The following is a 26254-nucleotide window of genomic DNA, read 5'->3' on the forward strand; positions in this document are numbered from 1 at the left end:
AGGCTACAAACATACTACTGGGCAAGTCGGATGTCGGTGGTTAATGACGTACTCCATGCAGACGCGTCGTTACCACATGTGAGAGCATCAATGGCAATGCGCTTTTACCAGAAGACATCAGCATCTCTGCCCCCGAGGATGTTGTCACGGACCCCCCGGATCTGGGCTGCGATCCACACCTTTTTAGGCTGGGACAATAAAATAACACCACTGCAGCCATTATGGGAAAACGGGCACCTCCCTGAGGCCGATCTGGGTAGCAAACGGCATAAGAAGAGTGGGTGATGTGGTTATGGATGGTAGCATAATTCCCTTTGAAGACCTACCGTCGAAATTTAATCTACCCGTATCTGAGAGATATCACTACACACAGCTCAGGCATGCACTGCGACGGCACCTAACAGTATTGTCCAATATGTCAGACTGCACCTCAATGGAAAGGAACATTGTTATGGAAAGCATTAAATCGAAGGTTACTACAGTGATATATAGTGCTACCACCTCCTTTGCCACCCCCGAGCTAACGAATTTGAAAACCAAGTGGAAAAATGAGGTGGGGAATATTACACTGGAAGACTGGGTAGTGCTCTTGATGTACCCGCGCGAAACAGCCATATCGGCCAGGCTGCGTCTGGTCCAATATAAAATCCTACACAGAATTTCTTACCCCAGAGTCGCCCTCTATCGCTGGGCAAGATCACAGGACCCAATTGCTGGCAATACAGGGGCGAGGAAGGTACTTTTTTCACATATTGTGCTGCCCACACTTACAACACTTCTGGCAGCAGTGCTGCGATATTCCGTCGAAAGTCCTGAACCGATCCATCATCCGGGATCCCAGAATGTTATTGTTGGGGGTGGAGGGTGATGTCGAAATGTCACGTTATGAAAAGCTCTGTTTTTCAACTGCCACAGCGGTGATTAAGCGGAACATTGCCAGATTATGGGGCTCCCCAGTGCTGCCTGACGTCGAACAATGGGTAACAGACGTCCAGATATGCATAACTATGGAACGAAGAGTCCATAGGGCTTGAGGTTGCCCAGAGAAGGCCGATAAAATCTGGCAAACATGGGAGGACGCTATGTGACCTTAAGATAAGGACAGAGGCAAATGGTGTACAGTGGTAAATATGCTATCGACACAGAACTGGTTGAGATTCTTGCTATGTGTAGGAACCCCTGGAACTCTAGAACCCAATCTTACGGTAGTTCATGATTTTTCTTTTGCTTGTGTTTTGACTCGTGTTAGAGTATGTTATTATTTTGTTTGTACAAAATCAATAAAATGTGTTACAAAAAAATATCCCTGTACACCCAAAGCAGACACATGATCTCAGAGAGTACGTCTAAGTCTGCTTACTACATCTCTACCATTGAGGCAGCCTCTAACGGGAGAAAAGCCTTACTCAAAGTAATCAAGCACTGCCTCAAGCCCACAGTTGTCCCTGAGGTGCTGACTTCACAAAAGGAAATACAACAGAATCAATACCTTCTTCATTAGATAATTGATCAGATTAGAGGCCTCATTAATGCCCCGAAACAAGACAAAGCCCAACTATCTATCTCTCCCATGGGTAGTGCCCTTCTGGACCAACTTCACCCTCCTGTCTCCTTAGGATCTTTCTGACACACTTGTTTCCTTTAAACCTACTGCTTACATAGAAGGCTTCCTCCTGGACTTCTCCATTAAACAACTCACTGCAATCGTCTGTATTGTCAAAGCCTCACTCAGTGCAGGTACATTCCAGACATGTTAAAGACAGGTCTCATATGAACCCTGCTCAAAACACCCTTGTTTGACAAAGAGGACTAAGGCAGCTACAGACCCATTGCGAGACTCCCACTCATCCAGCTGCTTATTGAGAAAGTAGTTGTGACCAAAATACTTGCCAAAATCGACCAGCTTGACCTCCTCCATGATTACCAGTACAGCTTCAACCCCCATGTGCAGCAACAAGACTGCAACCAAGCAAGTAGTGGACGATGTGCTACAAATCACTGTCAGAAGACTTGCGCCTCATAATACCTTTAGAGCTCTCGGCTGCGTTCGACACAGTTGACCACCTAACACTTCTTTCTTCAACGACAGGATAGGCATCTCCAGAACTGTCGTAAATGGTTTGGTTCTATGTATCCTATGACACCAGGCCCTACAGATGGGCTCATTCAGATCCAACTAACTCCCAGTCACGTGTGTGGTCCCCAAGGCTCCATCCTCCACCAAATCATCTTCAATGTATGCATGGATGCCTTGGGAACTCTCTTGAAGGACCCGAACATGGCCATGCATCAGTACGCTGATGACACTCAGCTGTACCTGAAGGTCAGTGGCCCACAGGACAACAATCACCTCCTCAAATTGCCTGGCTACTATTCAGTCATGGATGTCCAACATTTGCAGCCTACCTCAAACTGAACCCCACCAAGACCAAATTCGTCCTCATCTGTCCCCCCACCGAACAACAATTCATGCAACAATGGCTGGACAGCATGCAGGAGAAGGATTCACCCCTCAGCTGTAGAAACTCAGTTAAACCCCAGAGCTTCTTTTTTGACAGTAGCCTTTCCCTCCAAATGCACATAGTGAAAAAGTGCATAACTATAGTTAATCACACTCAAGACAATCAAACTCTTCATCCATCCTCATGACTTCTGCACACAAGTCCTTGTGGTCTCACACATTGACTGGGGTGACCTCCTTGCTGGCCTTCAAGCCACACACCTGGCCCCCCTCAAGACAACCAACCAACCACGCCGCAGCCCACGTTATTGCAAGCACCTTCAAATTTGACTTTATCTCTCCAACAGTGCGTAGGCTTCACTGACTCCCCTTACCTGCCAGGATCATATTCAAAACTGCATGCATAACCTACAAAGCAGTCTCAAATGGTCTGGGTTTAAGAAGTGTCGGGTGTGCGGGTCCAAGATGTCGCTGACGGATACGCACGACGCTTGCTTCTGGTGCCTCGGGGAGGACCATGATATGGACGACTGTGTCGACTGCCAATCGCTCACATCGAAGGCCTTGCGGGAGCGTAAGAAGAAGCTGTCAGTCAGTAAGGTGGCCAAACCCCAGAAGTCGCGTTCCACTGGTCTTTCAACAGACAATTTGAGGGACAACTATCCTCATCGTCGTCGTGAGTCCGGGGGTTCTCGGTCTGGGAGTCGGTCCCGCCATTCCTCTGCCTCTTCGAGGCACTCCAGGAAGCGCCGCCACAGGTCGCCTTCCCCGTCCTCTTCCGAGAACCCTGCCCGATGGTGGGTTGATTGTCCCAACAAGCATTCAACTCCTGAGGAATGGGATTCCTTCCGAAGGGTCACGGATTACCTGGGGTGGTCTTCCCCCCCCTGGGGATTTTCAGCAGGATGACCTGACTGATAACCTGGACCAAGGTCCTCCAACTGACCCGGTGCTGCCATTCCATATGGCCTTGCAGAGAAGGGTGGCTGCGGCTTGGACTTCTCCGGAGAGTCTCCCGGCAGTGAGCAAGTCCTTGTCGAGGAAATATCGCCCAGCCAGTGGCGACCCCTGCTACTTGACCACGCATCCTACTCCGGAGAGTTTGGTGGTGCAGGGGGCTCGACCCCAGCAAAGCAGGCATCGTACCCTACCATCCCTCCTGATAGGGACGACAAACGTTTTGACGGCTGGGCGAAGAAGGTATTTTCTTCTCGGGGTATGGCGCTTCAGGCTGCCAACTCCATTTGTGCCTTGTCTCGTTTCACGCACACTCTGTTGAACTGTATTTCCTTAGCGGCTGATCATGTTCCCGAAGGGGTGGAACGGGATCGTTTCCTTGCTATTGTGCAGGACGGCAAGGATGCCATGTGTGAATCCATTCAGTCGGGTCTGGACATGGTTGATTGCGTCAGCCGGTCCATGGTGGCGAGCACCATAATATGCAGGTTTGCGTGGTTGCGGAAGTCGGGTTTTACTCCTGATGTGCAAGCTCGGCTCCTCAACATGCCCTTTGATGGTGAACATCTTTTTGGCAGCAAGGCTGACGAGAGTCTTGAGAGGTTGCAGACCTCCAAAGCTGCAGCGAAGTCGTTGGGCGCTGCAGTTCCCCAACCTCCGCCTTTTCGTCCTAGGGGACAGCAAGGGAGGGGAGGTTCCTTTCGATATTACCCGTCCTTTAGTAAATCGAGAGGGGCTGCAAGTCAAAGGGGCAACCGTAAGAGTGCCAGAGGTGGAAAACAAGGTACTCGAGGTGCCAAGGCCGCGCAAGCAGTTGCCTCTTTGCCCTCAGGCACTGCCGCAGCCGCTTCAGCTCAGTCATGAGGCCCATGCTTCTCCGGTTGGGGGAAGGCTGGCGCAGCATCTTGTAGAGTGGCGTGCCATTACTACAGATGTATGGGTTCTGGAGATCATAGCCCACGGCTACTATCTTCCTTTCCGACAGAGGCCTCACGACAATCCATCAGGGAATCTCTCTTTGAAGAGTCTGGATCCGCTCCTTCCGCAGGAAATACAATCCCTGCTGGAGAAAGGCACCATAGAACTGGTGCCTGTAGCGGAAAGGAACAATGGATGGTATTCCCCTTATTTTTTTATTTCGAAGAAAGACGGGAGATTGAGACCCATCATGGGACTTGCGCGGTTTGAACAAGCTCCTCAGGAAGGACAAGTTCAAGATGGTTACTCTTTTTCAAGTCCTCTAGGCCCTTCAACTTCAGGACTGATTGGTGTCTCTCGACCTCAAGGACGCTTATTTTCATGTGCCTATCCATCCCAAGCACAAGAAGTACCTGAGGTTCGCGGTTGGCGACTCGCACTTTCATTTTCGGGTCCTGCCGTTCGGAATGACCTCCGCCCCAAGTGTTTTCACCAAGCTCATGGTGGTGGTGGTGGTCGCAGCGTATCTCAGGAAAGGGGGGATTCACGTCTACCCCTACCTGGACGATTGGTTGATCGGGGCATGCTCTCCCGAGCAAGTCCTGGATCATCTGTCCGTCACCTGCCACTCCCTTCACAAGCTGGGCTTTTCCCTCAACTTAAAGAAGTCCCACTTGACGCCAACACAGCGGCTCCAGTACATCAGAGCAGTGCTCGACACATCCCTGGGGCAGTGTTTTCCTCCCCAGGGGAGGGCTCACCACATTCAGCAGATGGTGCACAAGTTTCAGCATGCCCAGAGTCTCCCAGCATTCGAGTTCTTGAGATTGTTCGGCCTCATGGCATCCTGCATTCTTCTGGTGCCAGAGGCCAGGTTGCGAATGAGATCTTTGCAATGGGCTCTCAAGCTCCAGTGGTCACAGTCCTCCGGCAGGATGTCGGACCCCGTTCAGGTGCCGCCCTCGGTCGCCCAGGACCTTCTGTGGTGGGCCGTCGAGGCAAACGGATGAGGGGGGGCTCCGTTTTGGCTTCCCTGGCCGGAGGTAACGATCGTGTTGAACGCGTCCCTCACGGGATAGGGAGCTCATGCCAACGAGCTGACAGTCAGCGGTTATTGGTCTCCATTGGAGTCCAGACTCCATATCAATCTGTTGGAGCTGAGGCCCGTAAGGCTTGCCCTGAAGGCTTTTCTGCTGTCTGTGTGAGGAAAGAATGTCCTGATTCTGACGGACAACACAGTGGCCATGCACTACCTCAACAAAAAGGGGTGGGCAGGGTCACTTCCTCTGTGCAGGGAGGCGATGCAGCTCTGGTTCTGGGCCATCCAGCAGGAAATTTCGATCTCCTGCAGTTCATCTGGCCGGAGACGAAAACGAGATAGCAGACGCTCTAAGCAGGCAGAGCGCGATCTCTCATGAGTGGGAGTTGGCTCAGGAGATTCTCCTGGAGATCTACGCCCTTTGGGGGACACCTCAAGTGGATCTCTTCGCCTCCAGTGACAACCGGGAGTGCGAAAGGTTCTGCTCGTGGGAATTTCCTTCAAGAGGAGCCTTAGGAGACGCGTTCGTAGTGGATTGGTCCTTCCCACTGCTGTACGTGTTTCCTCCAGTCCCCATCATCCCGTAAGTGCTGCGGAGGTTACGGAGGTTCAGTTCCCGGATTATCCTCATTGCTCCGGCATGGGCCCGGAGGACGTGGTACCCGGACCTTCTCGACTTGTCCATCTGCCCTCCACGTCGTCTTCCCTACCAAGACGATCTGCCCTCACGGGAGGGGGGTCAGGTTCTCCATCCAGAGGTCAGCTCCCTCAACCTTCACGCTTGGCTTCTGAAAGGTTGAGGTATAAGGATTGGGACCTCCCTGAAGACGTGATGGAGGTGTTGCTTTCGACCAGACGGCCGGCAACAAAGTCCTTGTACCGTTGCCGTTGGAGAAAGTTCTGCGACTGGTGCAGGGTTCAGAATGTGGATCCTTTTTCATGTGACATTCCTGTGGTTCTGTCTTTTTTGCTTTCTTTAGCCCACAGGGGCTTGCAAGTGGGTACCGTTAAAGGTTACCTGTCGGCGCTGTCCATATTTAAGCGCTCGTCTGAGGAGTGTTCTTATTTTAAAATTCCTTTAATTTCTCAGTTTCTGAAAGGGCTCACTAATGTGTTCCCTCCGTCACCTTTCCAGTTGCCCGGTTGGGATTTGAACCTTGTTCTCAAGTTTCTAATGGTTGCTCCATTTGAGCCTTTACATTCTTGTCCTTTGAGACTGTTAACCCTTAAAACTGTATTTTTAGTTGCGGTCACTTCCGCTCGCAGAGTGAGTGAGTTACAGGCACTTTCAGTTAAGCCACCCTTCACTGTGTTTCATAAGGACAGGGTTGTCCTTCGGGTTCGTCCTTTTTTCTTCAGAAGGTGGTGTCGGAATTTCATTTAAGCCTGAAGGTTATTCTTCCGGCATTTTATCCTCATCCACATCATGGTAAGGAAGAGGAGAGGCTCCATAGGTTGGATCCTAGGAGAACTTTAAGTTTCTACATTTCACGCATGTCCCGGGTCAGAGTGGACGATCAGCTCTTTATTGGTTACGCTGGAAGGCGTTTGGGACATGCTGTGACTAAGCAGACTTTGTCTAGATGGATTATCTTGGCAATTTCTGAATGTTACCGCTTGGCCGGTAAGGACCCTGCGGTAGGCTTTCGGGCCCATTCTACTAGGGGTATGGCTGCCTCTACTGCCCTGCATAGGGTGTCCCTATTTATAACATCTCTGATGCAGCCACTTGGCCTTCGGTCCATACTTTTGTACGTCACTACTCCCTAGATTCTATCCATGGGCAGGATCTGGCCTTTGGCAAGGCGGTCCTTTACTCTGCAATATGATTAGGCATTCTAAATTGGTATTTTCTAAATTGTTTTCCACCTCCTTACGTTGGTACTGCTTTGGGAGTCTGTCATAGATATGAAATACGTCGGAGGACCCAATCCCCTCGAAGAACAAGTTACTCTCTTACCTGGTAACGTTCTTTCGATGGGATGGCCTGATGACGTATTCCATATTGCTCCCTCCATGCCTACCCCACTACACAATTTCTTGTTTGTTTTGCAGCTTATGCTTCCGCAAGGCTTTCTGTGGTCATAATGGCAGTTGATTGGTGCCACACGTTCTGGGGAAAAAACTACAACTGAGGCTATGGGCGTTGTGCGTCCTACTTATAACATCCGGTGACGTCGGCTCGACGCAGGCCCTCGAGGACAGTGTATCGACGTCATTGACGCAGGATGCAGACGCCGAAAGATTTTCCGAAGCAGCACAGCTGTGGTGATTACTGTCATAGATATGGAATACGTCGTCGGACCATCCCATTGAAAGAACGTTACCAGGTAAGAGAGTAACTTGTTCATCTGAGCCCCACAAGAGAATCCCCTTCATGGGGTAATCTTGTACTCCTACCAGGGTAAGGTCTCCACCCATTCCCAGGCAGTGGAGCAGCCACAGAAAATGTGGGGACATTTCATTTCAAAACATCATCGCCTAGTGGATTCTGAAGGCTCTGGGCATTCTGGTATCCTGTGTCCATGTGGTTCAACAGTATTGGCTGAAGGTAAGACAGACCCAACAGCACCTTGAAACTAACCTGAGCAAGGACTCACTTAATCAAGGTGGCGACAAGTGTTCAGTCCTCTTTTCTCTTCCACAGATTCAAGAGATGACCACCGCTGACCCTTTGGTGTATAGTTGGGGCAACCTGCAGGTCCCTTCAAATCCACAGCCTTTTGATCCCTCAAGATCGTGGACTTAGAAAAGTTCAGAAGACGTTTTTTCTTCTGTCTATTTGCACTACGAGTACTTATCCTAATGGACAATATGATTGCTATGTTTATAAACAAACATGGAGGAACTGTGTTGGGGCCTTCTAAAGTTGGATGTGTGGACCAGGGCTGAGCATGTGAGATTTCTGTATAAGCCTCCACCTTGCTGACGTCTTGAACATATAAGCAGCCTTCCTCGGCAGGTTATCTGAATCACCTTTAAATGGTGTGCTTAGTCTTCAATCTGTGGGATGCTACCTACCTAGAGGTTTATTGTCTTCCGAGAGAAATGCAAGTGACATATCACTGAGCTGTTCTCTTGGACACCTGTCTATCCTTTCCTCACTCTTTGTAGGAAACGCTTTTCAAATTATATGCAGTGAAAAATGACTCGATGCTTTACAGTCGCCTTTTTAGCCATCAAATTATGACTTGTGAATGGTTGGTTCAGACCCTTGCATGGTTTACTTTTCCCCATTTCAAACCCACAAAGGAATTTCAATTTAGCATTGCTCTCAAATTTTGTGTTTTGTATTTTTGTATTTTATTTGTAATTTATATAGCGCTTTACGCCAAAGCCAAATAACTTTGTTGTACCGCTGCTTCCCTCTCATTCCCTCACTTTCTTGCTGTTATGCCATGTTGCAGAGGTTGTACCAGGTTTCATCTTTCCCTCATAGTTGGCGCTAAAGCTCTGTTTGCTAAATTTTCTAACGTGGTGTAGCACAGAACTCCAGCAGCAGAAGAATGCGGTCGATTAAAAAGGGACTATAAACAATGTGTCTACTCCATGAGAAATAAAGCTAGCGCAACTTTAAAACACTGCAGTTTCTTCACAAACTACCCATCTTCCAGAAGTTCAATTTTGTTTTTATTGTGAGAAATCCGTTTTTGTGAAGCAGTACACTAAATGGATCTGAAAGTAGTCAGTTATTTAGGTGGTGTCTTTTGAGGACAGAGTACAATTGTGAAATCCAATGCTTTGTAATTCTTTGTAAATAAGTTGGTGTTGATCTTCTCTTGTGAGCTTATGTGAAAGACGTTTTACTCACTAAAAGGTCTTTGTTGTGTAAATATTTGAAGGTAGGCACCCAATCCCATTTGCCTGTAACTCGCATTTTAGTCTGTTGGAGTACTCTTCCAATTTGGGCCAACTGAACCGGTATACACGTCGCAGTACCAGAAATGTTCCAGTTATCATAGATAACATTCAGCTTGAGTTGTTCACAATGCCATGCACTGCCAAATTAGTCTAAACGTGGGCTGGTGTTGAATTGATTTATGTGTCTTATATCAATATTTGTTTTATAGGTGGAATCTGAACTGAATAAAGAACGGGGCCAACATTCAATCGAGCTCAAAGAATTGGCTTTTCGACTGAAGGAGGAGGCAAAGATTGAACTAGACATTGAAAAACAAAAGCATCAAGAATTGATAAGGATGTACCAAAAAGAACAAGAGGAAATTCAGAAGAAGGTTTGTGTAAAAGTAAAAACTGCTGCTTGCTGAATGTCAACAGGAAACAAAAAACGTGGAGAATGCACCTAGTTTTTTAATTAATGTGGCTAATGTGTAAAAAAGAGACATTGAGGAGGTATTTATTATCAGAAATGGATGCGTTTAAATAGTGTTGTTTCACAGAGATTTTTATTTTTAGTCTGTTTCAGTTTTAGTACTTCAGTCTAAAAAGCATTGGGGTGTGTCTCACTAGCCCAAGGTTCAAAGCCACGACCACTAGTGTGGCACTCAAGTAGAAGTCCACTGTTAAATATGTAGAACATTAGAATCGGTCTTCTATACAAATTCCTGGCATGGCTTGGGTATTTTACCCCATTCTGAAGATTTGGATCTTGATTTTCTTCTCAAAAAGTGACTCAATGACTTCCTTCACAAAGTACATGTGCCTATTTGCACTGATCTCCGTAAGTGCGCAAGTCACTTATTTACACATTTTAAAAAAGGGACAGTAAAGTAGGATTAGAGGGCAGCAGCGGAATGGTACAAGGCATATGTGCAGTACAAGAGATAGCCTGCTGGCAAAAGGATAGCACTATCCTTATCACCATAGAGGTAGGAATCTTGAAGATGGGGCATGAAAGGGCTGGTTTGATTATTTTAGAATAACGGATGGCACTACACAGTCCTGTGTGTTATTTTCGCTAGTTTGTCATGGCAAACACTTGTTTGCGAATGCACTGTGCCGCAGCAAACTGCTGACATGCATTGAACACATCATTTTAATTTCTCTCGTTTATTGGCATTGTGCCCCTATCCCCCAGCTACGCGCACCCACACCATTTCATTTTTCTTATGTCCATCTCATCTTGCGCTGTGGGGGCGCGGGGGCTCTCTGGCCCGCCTCCTTGACCATGCTCCATTTTAAAGCATGCATTATGCATACTGTTTTTCTTATCGCGTCTACAAGCATTGCATGTCTCCCGTTTCTCCCTGTCGGCACTGTGTTGCTATCGGGAGGAACACCTTTTGGGGCCCTTTCCTCAGAATCTGATATAAGGAAAAACCATGTGAGCTGTGCAGTGACAGCGCAACTCTTTGTGATCATGGGCTGGTGATATTCCCACCTGTCCAAACTCTTCCTTGCAGAAAATGTGTTGCTTTTAATACAAAATGTTGTAGGCATTTGCATTTCTCTTCTGCCAGCCTCATGCAGAAAAATAGTAATGGAGTAAATGATCACGAAAACATAGTTCTCTGCCAGCCCTAACATAGGATAGCAACTATATAGGTATACATGGGGATTTAAGCTCATAGACACTAAAGCAAAGTCAGTGGATGTCGGCTTACTCAGTAGGAACACAGGTACAGCATCTATCCGCTATTGAGCATCCCTCCTACTCTGGTGTCTTCAGTTAAATCCTTTTTTACACTTGACAAATCTCAACTTCACATTTCTTATTTTTTTTGGTTCTTTTCAGTTACACTTAATGACATTTCAGATTATTTCAACATAGGTTAGTTGAGGGTAATGTCATCAATGTAGGTTCTCTGCTTCACCGTTGGTCCCACTTAAAACCTTACTTAATTTCAGCCACTCAACTGATACCTAGCAGACACATGTTTCAAGGCATGACCCATATTTTGGTTTCTTTTCAGTAGCTATTGTGTCAAAGTCCCCAGCCTGATTATGGGACCAATGGGATCATATACCACTCCAAGCTAGCGGATGATGGGCCCCATGGCAGTATGTGGAGGAGCTCCCTGTTCCTTGGCCAAAAACAGCTAATCTTCTATCGCCCCTTGAAACAAGTGAAGAGGGGGGGGGGGACAGTCAACAGCAAATGATCCCCTTATCGTAACATACGTGTTGGCTGATAACGGCTGATTTTATTGGAGCAAGTCCCTTCAAACATGTAAAAATCAAGCAAGCCACCTTAAATTTAATTCTGTCCTCCACGGCCAACCAGCGGCGTGTTTGCCGGGAGGCCGAAACATGAGGGGACCGGTCCAGTCGAGAAACCAATATTACGGTAGCATTCTGGGCTTTTTGAAGCCTGAATAACTGTTTGGTCAGAATACCCGCCAGGAGGCTGTTATAGAAGTCTAGATGTGCGTTCACCAAGGCATCAAGCACGATCGCATGGTCCTCATCTGGAGTGAATGGTAAGACCTGCCGTAATAATCACAGGGAGTACAAAAATTGCCTGCACTTTGGAGCTGAATTGGCCTTGGATTAAAATGTTACAACCACTGAAAACATTCCTCAAGACATATGACATCTTGGTACACAACACAAGGATCCCTGTGTGAATCTTTTGATCATCAGCTACAAAAAACATGTTTTACTCCTTCATTTCTTACACAGCCAGCAATCCAAAAAGTTCAAACTTTTCAAGCCACTCTTGATCCCAATGGCACCAATGTGTCCCAGACAAAAGAGGTATTTGTATCTCCTCTATCTTTGAGGGGTGCATCATATAAAAATGTTAAACAAGGCAGACATGTATTATAAGGCATTTATAACGTGCCTATGCACAAGTGGTGTTGCCCCAGAATCCTGTGAAAGTTCACAATCATAAATAGTTGAGACGAGATAAATGTGGGGAAGGGATCTGGATACGATTATTGATGATGCAGAGTGGCTGTCGATTTGTCAGCATGTAAAAGAAGTTTCAACGAATACTAGACTGAAGATTATCCAATATACATATTTGCATAGGGCGTATCTAACACTAGAATGAATACATACGTTCTCCCCATACTGCCCTGAGGCATGCCCAAGATGCAAGAAAAATCCTGCTAATTTTCTATTCATGGTATGGAATTGTCCCTAAATTCAACCCTTGCGGCAATCATTAGTGACGCGTCTAAAAGCATATAACTGAATGGGATCTAGCACTAGATCTGGAGGTCTGTCTGCTGGGGAAAATCTCCTGAAGAAAAAAACAGAAGGTTTACCAGATAGTGTATAGACTTGGAATTCATCCCGATTAAAATTGTGATGTGATGGAAAAGTGATGCTCCTTCGGCACTTCGCAAATGGGTACAGGATCTGAGGAGCTGGTCCACAACTGAAAAGGAACTTACATGTATAGTGGGCAGTGAGGGCAGGAAAAGAGATGCTACATTCTGGGTGGAATTAGTTTTTGAGTCTGTTGCGGTCCTCGTCCGATTTGATGCCACCATGAACTGCGGAACTCCATGCGTCCAATCTGGCAGTACTTAGTAAAAATTTATTTTTATTTTTTATTTCATTTAGTTTTTACAAACTTTTTGAAAACTTTTACTTTTACAGTTCTATATTTCTCATTTCTGAAATCCTCAAAAAGAAAAGAAAAAGCAAAGAACACTCAAATAAAATAGACTGGTCAGTAGTGAACTTGCACTTGACTCGTCACATTTTAGATCATGTCTTACGACCATTGAAAGAGTTCGTGTGAATATCTTCCTTGGTTGCAGTCTTTGTTGTTTGCTGAGTGGATCTTCTGTTACTTACTAGGTGGGTTTTCTATTGGGGTGTCTCATCCTCCCCATACGGTGTTGTCGCCTCTAGTTGGCTTTGCATTTGTTCCAAGAATCTCATCGTAGCAATCAACAGTGATCGGCTCTCACCAATATGAAGGTGCTTCCACCATTCCTCTAAATCATATGTTTGAACTCTGCTTCTCTCCTTTCCGAGGCAGTTTTCACATTGAGTTTTAAGTTCAGTACAACACAATTCTACATGTTTTAGATCTTCTATTTCGCTTGCACAGAACCTACATTTGGAATTGTCCACAGGAATCTTCTTGCGATGAATTAAGACTTCTTTAGTTTCGTAGATGTTCAGACGAATTTTCAAGTATAGCCTTCTTAGACGTTTACAGGGTGACAATGTTAAGTAGGACGGAAGCCTATTGCGTCTTTTAGCTTCTGTAGGAGTGTTCTGCATAGATTTTTGCGATGACCTTTTGTCATTAATTTCAATCCAGTCCCAGTCGAGCAACTTCTTTTTAACCAGGTTTGGATTCCACCACAAAGTTTTTTCATCTGTGCCCAATTGTGCTAGTATCTCTCTGCACTGATGTTTCCAAAAATGCAATGCCGATTTTTCCTGTCCTTTTGCCTCCGACAAGAATTTTACAGATGGGAGGTTTGCCTCCACGTATGTCATCCTGAATAACGGCAGTTTATTCCAGGTGATACTTGCGTTAAGGGTGGAGACTCCAACCTCAAACAATACGCAGGCTGTAGGTGTACTTAAAGGGATCTGAAGAATCCTTTTCCAAAAGAGACTTTCACATCGGGCCCATACTTTGTAATCACACCCAAACATGTTCTCGGCACCGTAAACGAGAATTGGAGTCACTTTACTTTGATAAAATCTCCTTATCGGCTCGTAAGAGAAATTGCTGTATCTTTGCTGTAAGATGGTACCTTGAGCTATTAATAGTTTGCAGTTTTTTAAGAGTTTTTTTACCATTGGGATATCGTTGATGTTGGAGTTAATCGTGATCCCTAGATATCTAGTGTGTGGTACCTGGTTTAGTTTGTTTGAACCCATAGACCACATTGGTTTTTTTTATTTACGGATCTGCCTCTTTGATTTCCTAATATTAAGATCTCCGATTTGGCCACATTGATGTCAAGGCCTAAATCTTCGGTGAAGATTTTGAAAGCTGAAAGTTTTCTTTGGAGACCGATAGGAGTCTGATCTAGGATCACCATATCGTCCGCATACATAATGTGATTTATTGGCACTCCGTTTAACTGTGGTGGAAATGATACGACAGCTGCCAGCGCCGTTCCATCTTCAGAAATATAGAAGTTAAACAAGGTAGCCCCTAACGGGCATCCCTGCTTAACACCCCTCTCTGTTGGTATGGGGTTGGTTACTTTTCCTTCCCGATGTAATCTCACCTGGATGTAGGTGTTGGAATACAGCTCTCGGATGGCGTGGATGAGGCTCACATTGCATCCCCTTTCTTTAAGTTTTTTCCACAGGGTTTCTCTATCCAAACCATCAAAGGCATTCGCCATGTCAATAAACGCCAGATATAATTTTCGTCCAGTTCTGATGATGTCGATTTTTAGCAGGTTCAGTATAAGAAGGTTTACACCACACCCAACACCTTTAACAAATCCCGACTGACGTTCATCATAAACTTTCTCATTGTGGATCCATGTGGTCAATTGGGCTAGCAGCATCGAGGCAAACACTTTCCCCACTACATCCAATAAGGCAATTGGACGATAGTTTGCCGGGTCTGAGCGAATACCTATCTTGTAGATCGGGACAATAATCCCAGATTTCCAAGTCTTAGGTTTTTTCCCTTCCTATTTTATGGCAGTGAAAAGTGTATAACAGAAGTTTGACCATTCTTCACTGTTTGCCTTTAAGTCTGCATTCGACAGACCATCTGGCCCTGCGGCACGAGAGGCGTTACATTTCCTGATGGTAGTTCGTATGTCGTCTCTTCCCATTTCAATTTCCCACTGTTGACTTGTCTCCACTTTTGTCGGGCTCGAGATTTTTCTTCTTTTGAATAGTTTTGTGTAGTGATTTTCCCAATCCTTTTCCTGAACTGTGCTTGATAGTAGTGCCTTGTCAGCGTTCTTTGCATCATTAATAATGTCCCAAAAGCCTCTTGTGTTCTTTCGGTTTAATGCCTTCAACATTGCTTCCGCATCCCGTTGTTCCAGGGCTGCCTTACGCTGTTTGCACCAATTGTTATACTTATTTTTTTCCTTTTTTATCTGCATCGTTAGATCTTCTGGGTTTAAGGCACGTAGTTTCCTTATACTTTTTCTTGACTCTCTCTTTCTGACTGCTACGTCTGGATCGTATTTGTGTTTTTGTAGCGCAGGTCTCGCCAAGGACGTTTTTTTCTTGACTTTGTAGATCTAAAGGAACTGTTGATATTCCATTGACCTAGAGGGATTCTGATCTTGCGCTTCCTGTATCAGTTCAGTGATAGTCACAATGTCATACTGGTTTATACGCAGTCTGTTGCGACCTGGAACCAGGCATAGATCTTGTCTCCATTGCCTACGCTCCCATTTGTTAGAGTTGTTCCATTCCGCTACCACCATATTGTGGTCACTGTAGTTTGTCGTGATCAATTCAAATGAATCGATTTCCTGGAAAATGTTGCCTGAGACGAACATATAATCCAGTATTGAGTTTTGGGTTCCTCGTGACCAGGTCGGTCTGGCTGGAGTGTCACCCTTTGTTCCTCGATTCAGCATTACTATATTTCTTAGCATCATCTCGTCAAGCCATCGCTCACAATTTGTTTTTTCGCTGTGATTCCTTTGTTGCTCAGATTGTGGATTCTCGATCAATTTCATATTGAAGTCTCCACATATAATTATTAAAGCTTGTGGTTCTCTCACTATTATGCTGTCGATTGCATCTAAGAAGTCATCTTCGAATTTTAAATGCAATTTTGAGGTTGTGTTCCAATAGACGTTAAGAATGTAAATAATCTGGTTATCTGATGTTACCTTGTTCACTGGCTCAATGCAAGTCATTTGAAGATGGGGCGATATGTTCCAAGAGTTTTTGATTCTCCGGCCGCTTTTTCTATTTATCAGGGTTAACTGACCTGACATTTGACGACCTTTCTCTTTACAAATTGCAGGATTAAAAGCTACATCGAAGCCTTCTACAGACGGTGTACTTATTAACCATGTTTCCTGTGTACATATGATGTCAGCGTTTCTCAGGAACATGGGTGCTGAGCTCAGCAGATGGGTAAACCCTCTCGTATTCCAAGTGGTTATTACCAACTTTTCCTTTTGGCATTAACTCATCGCTGATCCATTTAAGGATTTTGCTATCCAGCCCCATGAGTGGGGCTCCTCATCCGTAGACGAGATGTCCTTACCCATCACCCTCTTAGGATCCTGGCTGTTCTCCACTGTTATTTTGAATTTCTTCAATTTTATCTCTTCTAGTGAGTGTTGTGCGACCACATCCTCATCTACTGAATTTCTTTTGGCTAGGTCGGGGTCTTTCTTTTTTGCACTGTTGTCCGATTGTGTGGGCAGCTGTGAATCTTTTTGCTTTTTCTGCAAACCCTTGTCAACTGAGTTGCCACTGTTGTCTCCTCCCAAAGCACTGTCTACCTCATATACTTGGTAGCCAGCGTTCAATAATTGTCTCTCATTTGAAATGATCTGTTCCACAACCTTTTTTCTCCAATGTGTAGCAGAACAAATGTTTGGTTCGAGTCTGCTATTATTTCGACCCTTTCAAATTGAGGACTCTTTACAGATCTCAATGCCGGGATCTTTTGAAATATCTGTAACACTGTGTATCTATTTAGCGATGGGTCGCTTATGTTGCAGTTGATTTTTTCCACCAAAATTCTGTATCTGATTGCTTTGACGTTATTGGTAGATTTGCTTTCTTGCACACTAGGATTAGAGGTTTTTCTTCCATTTTCAAAAGTTGCTGTTGCAGCAACTTGCGCCCCCTCCATCAATTTACCTGTTGAATCTTTCTTGTTTGCATTGATCTCCGTTCTCGGCATGTTACACCCGATTGGATTTTGTTGACGTTGCATGCTTCTTATACGCTTTTCTTCTAGTGTAAAGAAGCGTTTGACGGTTCCCTCATTAGGACCCTTGTTCTTTAGGGGAGATTCATCTTCTTTTGGAGTTTGAGGCCATGAAAAGGCTCTCTTGCCTGGTTGCCCCATATCCTTTTCTTGCTCGGGTTCCAACAGGGTCTTATCTGTCACGCTTGATTCAACTTTCTTTTTTTTTTTGGTGTTTTTTTGCTTTACTTTTCTCGTCAAACTCACTAACACCTTCAGTAACCACGTCATTGTCCACCGCTGAACTGTAGGTGGACATATTCAGTAATTCCTCATCCTCCTCATCATAATTTTCATTCTCCGCTCGGGATTTTTGTACATTATCTCTGTGGGCTGGATCTTCCTCGAGGATGGCAATTCAGGGGCCGTTGTTCCGTCGGCCTTACTGGACTCTCTGTTGCACTTTTTGCTATTTGTGCCCGTAGGTTCAGTATTGTTTACTGTAATAGTTAGCGCTTTTATGTTCCAAAAAAAGTTTGCTGCGCTTCGTGGATTTTTGTTCTTCTGTATTTGTTGTTTTTTTATTTCTTTTTGCATTTGCTCTGTTTTAGAGCAACGGCTCGGCTTTGCATGTTTTGTCCGGTGCTCTCTTTTGCTTTTTTGGGGTCAAAGATGTCAAACCACTCGGTTTCGTTCTTTTTTTTTTGATCAAATCGTCAGCTTTAGAATTTACAGGAGGAGTCCTCACCTATTTACCATTTCCACACGCCATCGGCTCCTCTAGATCTTCATTCTCACTTCCTTTGTCTTCATTTTCATTATGTCTTGTCTCCTTATGGTCCATTTCTTCGGACCTCCCTTCTTTTGGTGATGAATCATGGGGAACGGTCATCACATCTGTATCACTCTCATTGCTCTCTATCATGGTGACTTTATTACTATTTCTTTTCTCCTCACTGCTTCTCACTTTATCATCCACAACAAGGACCTTTTTTTTGTTTGAGTCCTTTGGACTGTCGCTCAACACAATGGTTATTTCTGAGTCTATTTCAGCACAGCAGTTCTGGATCGTCTTTGGTTTTGTGAGCCGAGGGTTTAGTTTTGACGTTCTGTCCTCTGGTACAGGATCATTTTTGTTGTCTATTAAGTTCAACGTACGTCCTGATTCTAAACTCGACTGATTTTTTTGAGGGACACACGTCCCTACTTCATCCGTTGTGTGTTCTCAATCTTTTTGGAGGAGCATTAAAGCATGTTTCGTCACTTCTGCCAGGAGTCTTTTGTCTTCCGTTGTCGTTTTTAGGGATTCTCTTAGAGCCGTTAGAGAGATGTCATTGCCTCTTCTGGTTGTCACAACCTGAGCCGTCATGTCTATTAGATCTAGCTCGAGTTTTACAATTTTTGAGTTCAAGAGGGCGACCAAGGTTGTTTGGTCCCAGAGGCTTTCATTTAAATTTTCATAGAGTTTCAATAGCAGTGCTACTGCTATTGTAGCTGACATCAGTATCGGGCTCAACTTTCCGACTATGATTTCTACTAGCTTCTTTTCGTCCGTTGATGTTTCAGGAGTGTCCATGTCTAGAGAATGATCAGGCTGTGGACTTCTCTTTTTGGGTGACGGCGTGTTTTCTACATTCTCCAACTCAGATGATCCTGGTTTTGTCATCGGCTTGCACGGGGTCCCCGTATTAGGCGTCGTACTCTGTCTTGAGGTTTTTTTAAATTTTTTGTTTGCACCATCGTGGTCTGAGTTCGAGCTTAACTTTCTCTGACTCCTTTTTTGTGAGACCATAATCTCATCATTTCTGGTCTCAAAGGACGGTGTGTTCTCTTCTAGAGTCCTCATGTCAAGTAGACTCTTTTCCTTGATCACTTCACATTCAGTTTGCGGAGATGACTTTCCGCAGCAATTTATTGTTGGATTTTTTCGTTGCTTCGATAAGTTGGAGTTCAGTTCCACTAGGTCTCTCAGTACTTGATCTGCAAGTCCTACCGAGTCTCTTCTGCGGGGTGGCTCGGCCTTTCTAACTTTAGATGTTCTTTCCTTCCGTCGCGCCGCACACACCCACTCCTCACAGGGGGCCTCTTCTGACGGCCCGATAATCATATTTCTAATTGGCTCTACGGCAGAAAGATTTGTGACTGAAGATCCTGTCATGTTGCCCACTAAGTCGTTTGTATTCGCCTTTTGGGCCTGGTGCTTTATCTCTTTTCCATTCCCCTTATGCATTGAGGCCACTCTTGTCCATGCCAAGATCTTTAGTGATGAACCCTTGTGAACTGGTTTAGAAGACTCATCTAAGTGACCTGGAGAGAGCCTCTTTGAACGTCTCTCGTATATCGGGGATATCTCACTTGAAGTGACTGGCGTCACTAGAGCGATCTCCTCATTATGCCTGCAACATTTATTGTTCAGTAATTCGTTTAAATTTGTATCGTTCCATTCATCATTTTGTAAGTCCTCCCCCTATTGTATGTCATCCGACAGATTTCTGGGCTCACTCACAGCTTCAGGAGGGTCACGGGTTGAATTCACACATGCCGACCTCCTCCAATCAATAACATGTGTATGTTCTTCGCTCCGAACTGGATGTGGGAGGTAATTGACATTTGATGATGACTCGGCATGGGCGTGGGCACAATGAACCATGGCGGTGCATACCTCCAGGCTCAATTCCGAACCATCTTGGCCCCCCCTTTTTGCATACGGTTCATCTTCAGCTGTCCTTGCCAGGTCCATAGCTTCCATGGTTAATGACTGGGTGGGCGAGGGAATGCTACCTCGTTTTGTGCCACTCTCACTTTCACTTTGTACTCTTAGCGGCACCCACTCTGCTGACTTCTCAGTATCCCTTACTGGTGCTTCATCTACTTCGTCCTCAAACTCTGGGTCACTTGACCTCACATCATCGCTATCAGAGTCTGGCTCATCGCTGGCTGCGGTAGCATTGTCTGCACCTTGAGTTGACACCCGTCTTAAGTTGTTGAGGACCCCGAGTTGGATCGACGGGACCGCGGGCCTCATACATTGAGTTTCGTTTCTCGCGTCACTTTCCCCCCTCACCCCCACCGGTAGCAACCCTCCTCTTATTGGGGGGGGGGGGTTTAGCGTGAGAGTTCGGGTGTTGGTGATTGCTATCCCACGCTTAGCATACGCTCGCGTGTTAGGCGGAGCGCAGGACCTCATCCTTGACGATTTCTAAGTGGCCCCGGACCCCCCACAAGTTCTCCACACTCCCAGTAGAGTGCAAGCCACGTTTTTCCTCTACAGAGTGGATACGTTTGTTTGTGGCTTACCTTTGTTTCAGTACCGGGATCAAAGAGGTTGCTCCTCCAGTCTCCCGTTCTCTGTACACGCCGTCAGCGCCAAACAGCCGCACAGCAGCCAGTGGGCTTGACTCCTCCGGGCTTCACGCCGCGAGGGTGACTCGAGTGCAGTCTTGAAGCCGCAACCAGTCACGTGATTGTACACGTGGGTCCCACCAGCTCCGCCTCCTCCAGGAAGCGGTTGGGGACTCGGCAAGAGCCCGCTTGGCTCGCAGTGCCGGGAAATGGAAATAGAAACAAATCAAATGAATAACGTTCTGCTTCTCTGAACTGCTTCTCTGAACGCTCCTTCACTCGAGCAGAATGCAACCAAAATGTATTTATTAAACTATGATAGCTGATCTGCAATGCTGCAACAGATACAAAATTGCAGAAAAGATGGGCAAAGGTCACATTGTGAGAAGTTGGGGGGCAGAGAAGAAGGGGAAAGAAAAGACTGCACTGCAGTCCCCTTTGTATTTTTTAAAGTCTCGCTTGGTTTTCAATCTAATGGAATGAAATGTCCCTGATTGTTCTCTAATGTATTTGATCTACTGATGGTAAAAATGGACTAAACGGAGAGGGAAAAAAAGAAAGTACAACAGCATGAACAAATATCAATAAACTCTATGGATATCCCCTTGAAGTGATAGATTTTGGGCAATTCAGTTCTAGTTTGAATGACCTGAAAGCCCTAAAAGATAATTTAAAGGAACGAGTCAGATTCTAGTGAGTAATTTTTGCATTTGCATTTAGTGTCTTATTTCTAAACTTCATCCAATGTGATCTGGAGAAAGGTTTCCAAAGTTGCTTCATCTGATGAGCTCGAAAGGCCTGTACTCTTTTTTTTTTTTTCGAGGTTCATCTTTCAGTTATTGCCTTTACCAAAAGCAGCCTAATCACTCATGTTACCTCTGTTATTTTGCATGTTATTTTACAAATGTAAGTGTTCAGTGAGAAAAGAGTTTTTTTTTTAATTCAAGTGGAAATGTCATATTGTAGTTGTGTAGGAACTGAAACTAAATATCTTGCTTGTACACTGTGTTGTTTGACAACTTTGGACTAACATTAATGACATTAAGACACCACATATATTTTGTGAAATAATTGATCACACTCAATTATGAATTATGATACCCTTATACATGAATCTACAGATACCAGTGTTGATCAGCAATGCCAGATATGACCAGCAAGTGGAAGTTACATTTCTTGAGAAGAAGCTGCAGGAAGCCCAACTTAAACTTACAGAGAAAGATGAAGCAAAGGAAAAGGAAATTAAGAGCTTCAAAAATATCATCAATGAGCTTGAGCTCCGATTGGACCATAAAGATAACAATGGGCAGTCTCTTACTGAAGCAATGAAAAAAGAATTTGACCAAAAATCCGAAGAATTAAAAAGATTAACACAGGAACAAGATAAACTAATACAGCATCTTAATCGAGTCGAAGAGGAGGTAATACTAAAAACATATATAGTGTATATTTGACTTTGGCTCAGGTTTTAGAAATGTAACTGGAATTTGATATTTATTTATTCCATGCATGCATATATTTGGGAATGATGCTAATCAAATCTTAGTAAAGTTAAATTTAAACAATAAGGGCCTCATTCTGAATCTGGCAGTGCAGTAAAATAGTGGCAGTAACTAGATTACTGCCATCTTTACAGCACTGCCAGCTTAAGGATTTCCTAAGGACACCTTCCACGACAAGGCTGCTCCATCTAATTTAATGTGATGTTTCCAGCGTGGACCTTAAATGCCCCGTGACAATGGGGATATGTTTTACACCCCATCAACTCCAAGCATGGACCTTCACATCCACATTCTGATTCATTGAGTATTTTTTCTATTTTAATGATTCCGTTTTTTTTGTTTTTTTCATTTATCTTCGTTGCAATTCTCGTTATTATCACACTATACATTATAATTATTTATTTTACGCATCAGTGCCCACATCCACCCGCAAACCACATCACTTCGTGTCCTCCAGCCCTTTCTGGCCGCGAGGTGGTCACGTGTTCTATAAAACGACCGTTGCCCTGACAACGACTGTATACAGCAGTCGGAGACTCTGCTCGGCTGCGCTCTGAAGAACACCGACGATCCGTGTAACTCACGGTAAGGATCTGGGTCCCACGGGACCGTAGTCACTCCACTCTAGCATAAACTTCTCTTCCATTAATTATGTTATTGCCCTGCATTGCAGCTGCAGGACTTACGGCATTTGTCCGCATACACCGCACTGAATACCTGCAACGTACGCTCAAACCTTATTGGCCACCTGCTACAAACAGTTTTTGATGTACCTCTCATGTACAGAGTTGGCCACACTATACAGGTATTTGAGCCCACATATATTCCCTCTTGGCCACACAATTTGTAAACAAACAGCCCATTCATAATGTTTATTCTTTCTTTCCTCTTTTTTCTTCTGGCTTATTACCCACGGAAATTTCAACTAAATGGCATGTGCCATGCTTTACCTTTATGACAATTATATGTTTTTTCTATTGTGTTTATTTCTGTTTCTGTTTATATTGTGCTTAACTGTTATGATGGAACTCTTGTGTGTACTTCACTTACCTGCAACATAACAGACTTGCCCTGAAGAAGGAAATTTATTTCCGAAATGCATAGGCATATTAAGTCTGACTTGTTAACGAGTTGTGGCAACTGCTTCCTCACTAAGAATGTATTAGTGATAGCTCTATTTTGAGTTTTTTCCGATAAAGCATTACTTTTGTTAAACAGCAACAGACTCTTTCATTTAAATAAGTGCACTACCTTGGATACGTCATTGAACTGTCTTTAATTTGAGATAGTTCTTTACCCAGATTGGGTCCAACGGAGAGTGGCTGTGTGACGTAGTATTTCACTTGGTCTCCAGCTTCTTAAGGTTTTCATTACCAAAACTCTGCACAGTCGCCCGGATTTGCATGGTGAAAATGTCTTCAATGCACATCCTCAAGGATCCCAACGGTACTTCAAGATGGAGAATAACGGAACGGTCCTGCATATCTGATAACAGTAATTCCGTTTGGCGGTATTACCACATGTGAGGTTATATAGGGTACAATAAGGAAGGTGAAATGCAAAAAACATTTGCTGTTGTAATGATACAGTTAAAAACCGTGAGATTATATTTAAATTCTTCAGTCAATGTTATATTGGCACTTTCCTTGCCAAGGTGTTTGGTATATATATTTGGTTTTGGGGAATTTTGGTGGTGCAAACTGCCATCATATGTTGCAAAGCCTTTGCTTCACAGAAGAGAAACAGAGGGAGAGATGGGGTGGTGGAAACCAGCATATCTGGTTGGCATCGCAACCGTCAAGACTGGTGGAATGGAGCAATAAAAACAGTTTGCTCATTTAAGTGACATTCTGCAATTTAAACCAATGTGCAGGAGTTTTGCATTAATTGGGCCAACCCTGATATACCTTTTAAATCACATGCGTTCATTCCATTTTGGTGAGAAGTGATCCTACCTTTGTTATTGATCGGTGCTCTGGGTGTCCGAAGCTGCAGGAGAGCTCAGCCTTGCTCACTGTGAATTTGTTTCCTGAACCACCTACCCGGTTCAACCCCCCCATTCTCTGGTCTTAGCAGTACCACACCACCTTTATGCCACCTGCCTTCCCCAAAGTGTCCTTGATATGAGCCCTCTCTCACTGCTGCCTCAAGAAACATTTTCGTTAAAAGTCCTACCCCATTGTGATTATAACCATCACACAATTATGTTTCCACATGTGTCTTGGGTCCCTTTCTAAAGGAATTCAAGCTTGCTTTGAGCAAGCAAGCCCAAATTGTCTTACAAACAATACCAAAACAGGTGAAAAAATACAACAATGGAGTGGGTTGTTTGTTTTTCCAGATTTCGGATAGCAGGTAGAGATATTCATGTGTGCGGGCAGTGGAGTAGGGAGTTAGGGTGTGTATGGGTGCAGAAGTACTAGTCTGACACAGTGGTGGGTTGGTGGGTGGCAAAGACTTTTATTAGATGAAAAAACAGAAGAAAACCGCTAACTATCACTTATACTGTTTCCCTGCCTCAATTAAAAATACTATGGAATCTGTCAGGATGTCCAAAGTAGATAGTCCACTGTCCTGTGTCAAATCCTATTTTCTTACCTTTGTCACAACCCGGGGAAACTGGCATGTGTGGAATAGATGGAAATACGGCCGCCATTAGAATGTTCCACTACGTTGTTGCCGCAACGTGAGTTGCGGTCTAGTTTATTCCAACATGGCCACCGCCGAGTGTATTTACTACTCTTCACCCGGCGGATCGGCGCATTGCAACTTCTTGGTTCTCCTCGTTGCCTGCGCTCTGGATTAGCTTAGCTCAAAGGAGATATAATTTGTAGATTAACTCTGCACTGTTTTAGAAGAGTACTGCACTGCTCACTCTATGACACGCTATACAACAGTTGACTCCTTATGGTCTCCACTTTACAGTAATACCAAAGAACAGAGGGCTAAGAGGACTGGATACATCTGAACACCCAGCACCCAGACTAAGGATCAACTTACCTGATACAAGGGATCTCCGCCCCTACAGATACTGTACTACTACGTATAAACCACCTGCATAACCCAACATGTGCCCTTTCTATAGTCCAACAGATATAGAATATGACATACAGACATATTCTCTTACAGGTGGTCCATGCAGGAAGTCACCTAGCCACACAGGTGTGATCGGTAACACAACTACCTCCACCAGAAAGTGATACTACAGGTAATTCTCACCCTTCTGGATGTGAGTTCTCACCTGTGCACACCCACAAGACTACCCCGGATTACCCTTTTTACAGAATCCCCTTTGTCCATTTTTGTAACCCTACAGGGAACGGGATACAAGCAGAATTGCCCGTGGGTGACCCAAAAATCTCTCCAATCCTCCAAGATGTGGAGATCCATGAAGAAATCATGATGCCACTGAGAATGCAAGATTCTCTGTCCTGAAGAAGGCGGCTAGCTATTGGTACCGCTGAAACCGGTTGACAAACCTAAAGGGTTGTAGCGCTGATGACCACAACTCCGAGACCCTTCATCGTTTGAGGAGAGGGCTCGAGCAATTAAAACATCACTTTATTTTAACTTTATCTAATAGTAGAAGTTGCACTTACTGAAAGATATAAAACTTAATTTAAGTTGTTTGCTGACCTCACGGTCACAACAGTTTTAACGATAAGACACATAGACTTGGGGCATAACATTAAAAAGACAACCGACCTCCATGAAATGTGCACCTATTTAGATTGAGGAAAGCAGCAAGAGAGTTGAGGGCAAGGATCTCTACACCTCTTGTAGGCGGCACACCATCGCTATCTAGGGATGGTTGTACCACACTACAGGTGCATGAGATAACTACACACAGGGCCACAGAGCTATCAATAGGAACTTAGATCCAGGAATAAATTGTTTTAATTCACAAACTACTGTCTATCTTGTGTTATATATGTTAAGTCGTAGACAGATAGTGGAAGCCTATTGACTCCTACTGTCGGTACCTTTCTCAAACTTAGCCACGTATGGAGCGAGTGGTCTGTGACTAAGGTGAACTTTCTCCCAGTGAAGTAATATTTTAAATGTCCTATGGCCCATTTTATTGCCAGTGCCTCCAGTTCCATCATGGCATAGTTTAGTTCTCTAGGGAACACTTTTGGACTGATATACATCACTGGATGTTCTACCCGATTGTATATCTGTGATAGAACTGCTCCTAGGACCATTTTGAATGGTGTCCGTCTGGAGTACAAGGTCTTTATTAAAGTTGGGTACTTTTTGGCATGGGTCACTGCATAGTATGGATTTAAAGCCAT

The 26254-nt window shown here is 44.7% G+C and overlaps 1 protein-coding gene across 2 annotated transcripts in view; it reads left to right on the plus strand.

Annotated features, from left to right (window-relative positions):
* The window catches only part of LEKR1 (leucine, glutamate and lysine rich 1), a 1355278-nt gene that overhangs the window by 1307128 nt on the left and 21896 nt on the right, over nucleotides 1-26254 (plus strand). For both annotated transcript variants that reach the window (XM_069618435.1, XM_069618434.1), the window contains 2 exons: nucleotides 9446-9610; nucleotides 21579-21878. In XM_069618435.1, coding sequence (XP_069474536.1) covers nucleotides 9446-9610; nucleotides 21579-21878 — 465 coding nt within the window. The remainder of the gene's footprint in view (nucleotides 1-9445; nucleotides 9611-21578; nucleotides 21879-26254) is intronic.

Source organism: Ambystoma mexicanum, chromosome 10, assembly GCF_040938575.1.
Source record: "Ambystoma mexicanum isolate Mex_15411 chromosome 10, UKY_AmexF1_1, whole genome shotgun sequence".
In the NCBI taxonomy this organism is placed as follows: Eukaryota; Metazoa; Chordata; class Amphibia; order Caudata; family Ambystomatidae; genus Ambystoma; species Ambystoma mexicanum.